The 633-nt window shown below is 31.9% G+C and overlaps 1 protein-coding gene across 1 annotated transcript in view; it reads right to left on the bottom strand.

Annotated features, from left to right (window-relative positions):
- The window catches only part of LOC108573129, a 10,680-nt gene that overhangs the window by 1,962 nt on the left and 8,085 nt on the right, over positions 1-633 (bottom strand). The window contains exon 2 of the mRNA XM_017935507.1: positions 54-364. Within this exon, the coding sequence (XP_017790996.1) occupies positions 54-364 (311 nt within the window). The remainder of the gene's footprint in view (positions 1-53; positions 365-633) is intronic.

A 633-nucleotide genomic window follows, 5' to 3' on the forward strand; every position in this document is an offset into this window, starting at 1 on the left:
AATAATATGTTTAATACAATTATTAATTAAATAATACTGGAATAATTTCTTACCAAGTCGCAAGCACAGCCACTGAGATGTGTGAAAATGTAACAAATAGGAAAATTATCGTCCACCCTAAAAACACCGATTTTCAACGGGACTCTCTTCATCTTCTTAACCAACTCTTCGCATGTCATCGAAAAATGAAAAGACTGACCACTTTTAAACTCGAAAACGTAAATTTTCTCGTCTTTAACAAATCGACTGCGCTCGATAACTTCAGTGGCTGGGAAATTAACGAAATAGACTTTTGCTACAAGTGTTGATCCGCCTGTGTCAGCATACGTTTCTTTATTTAGCGTTAATTGGGCTACGTAGACATCTAGAAGGTATAATCCGAACATAATAGGATCTTATGTTACATGTAATTCCTCCTCTTTAAGAGGTTATAGTATACTTGAAGATTTTATGAAATGAAGTTGCAGTTTATTATTACCAACGGTTTATACTAACTGTTGAAACATTTTTAACGTGTCACAACGGACAATATTAGTATGTATGTGCAGGTGTATTTATTGAGGAAGAAGTATATTTCGAAAATATTTAAAATGTGAAAAATACATAAAATTAAATTTCAAGGAATTTAATATT

Source organism: Habropoda laboriosa, unplaced genomic scaffold, assembly GCF_001263275.1.
Source record: "Habropoda laboriosa isolate 0110345459 unplaced genomic scaffold, ASM126327v1 scaffold124, whole genome shotgun sequence".
In the NCBI taxonomy this organism is placed as follows: Eukaryota; Metazoa; Arthropoda; class Insecta; order Hymenoptera; family Apidae; genus Habropoda; species Habropoda laboriosa.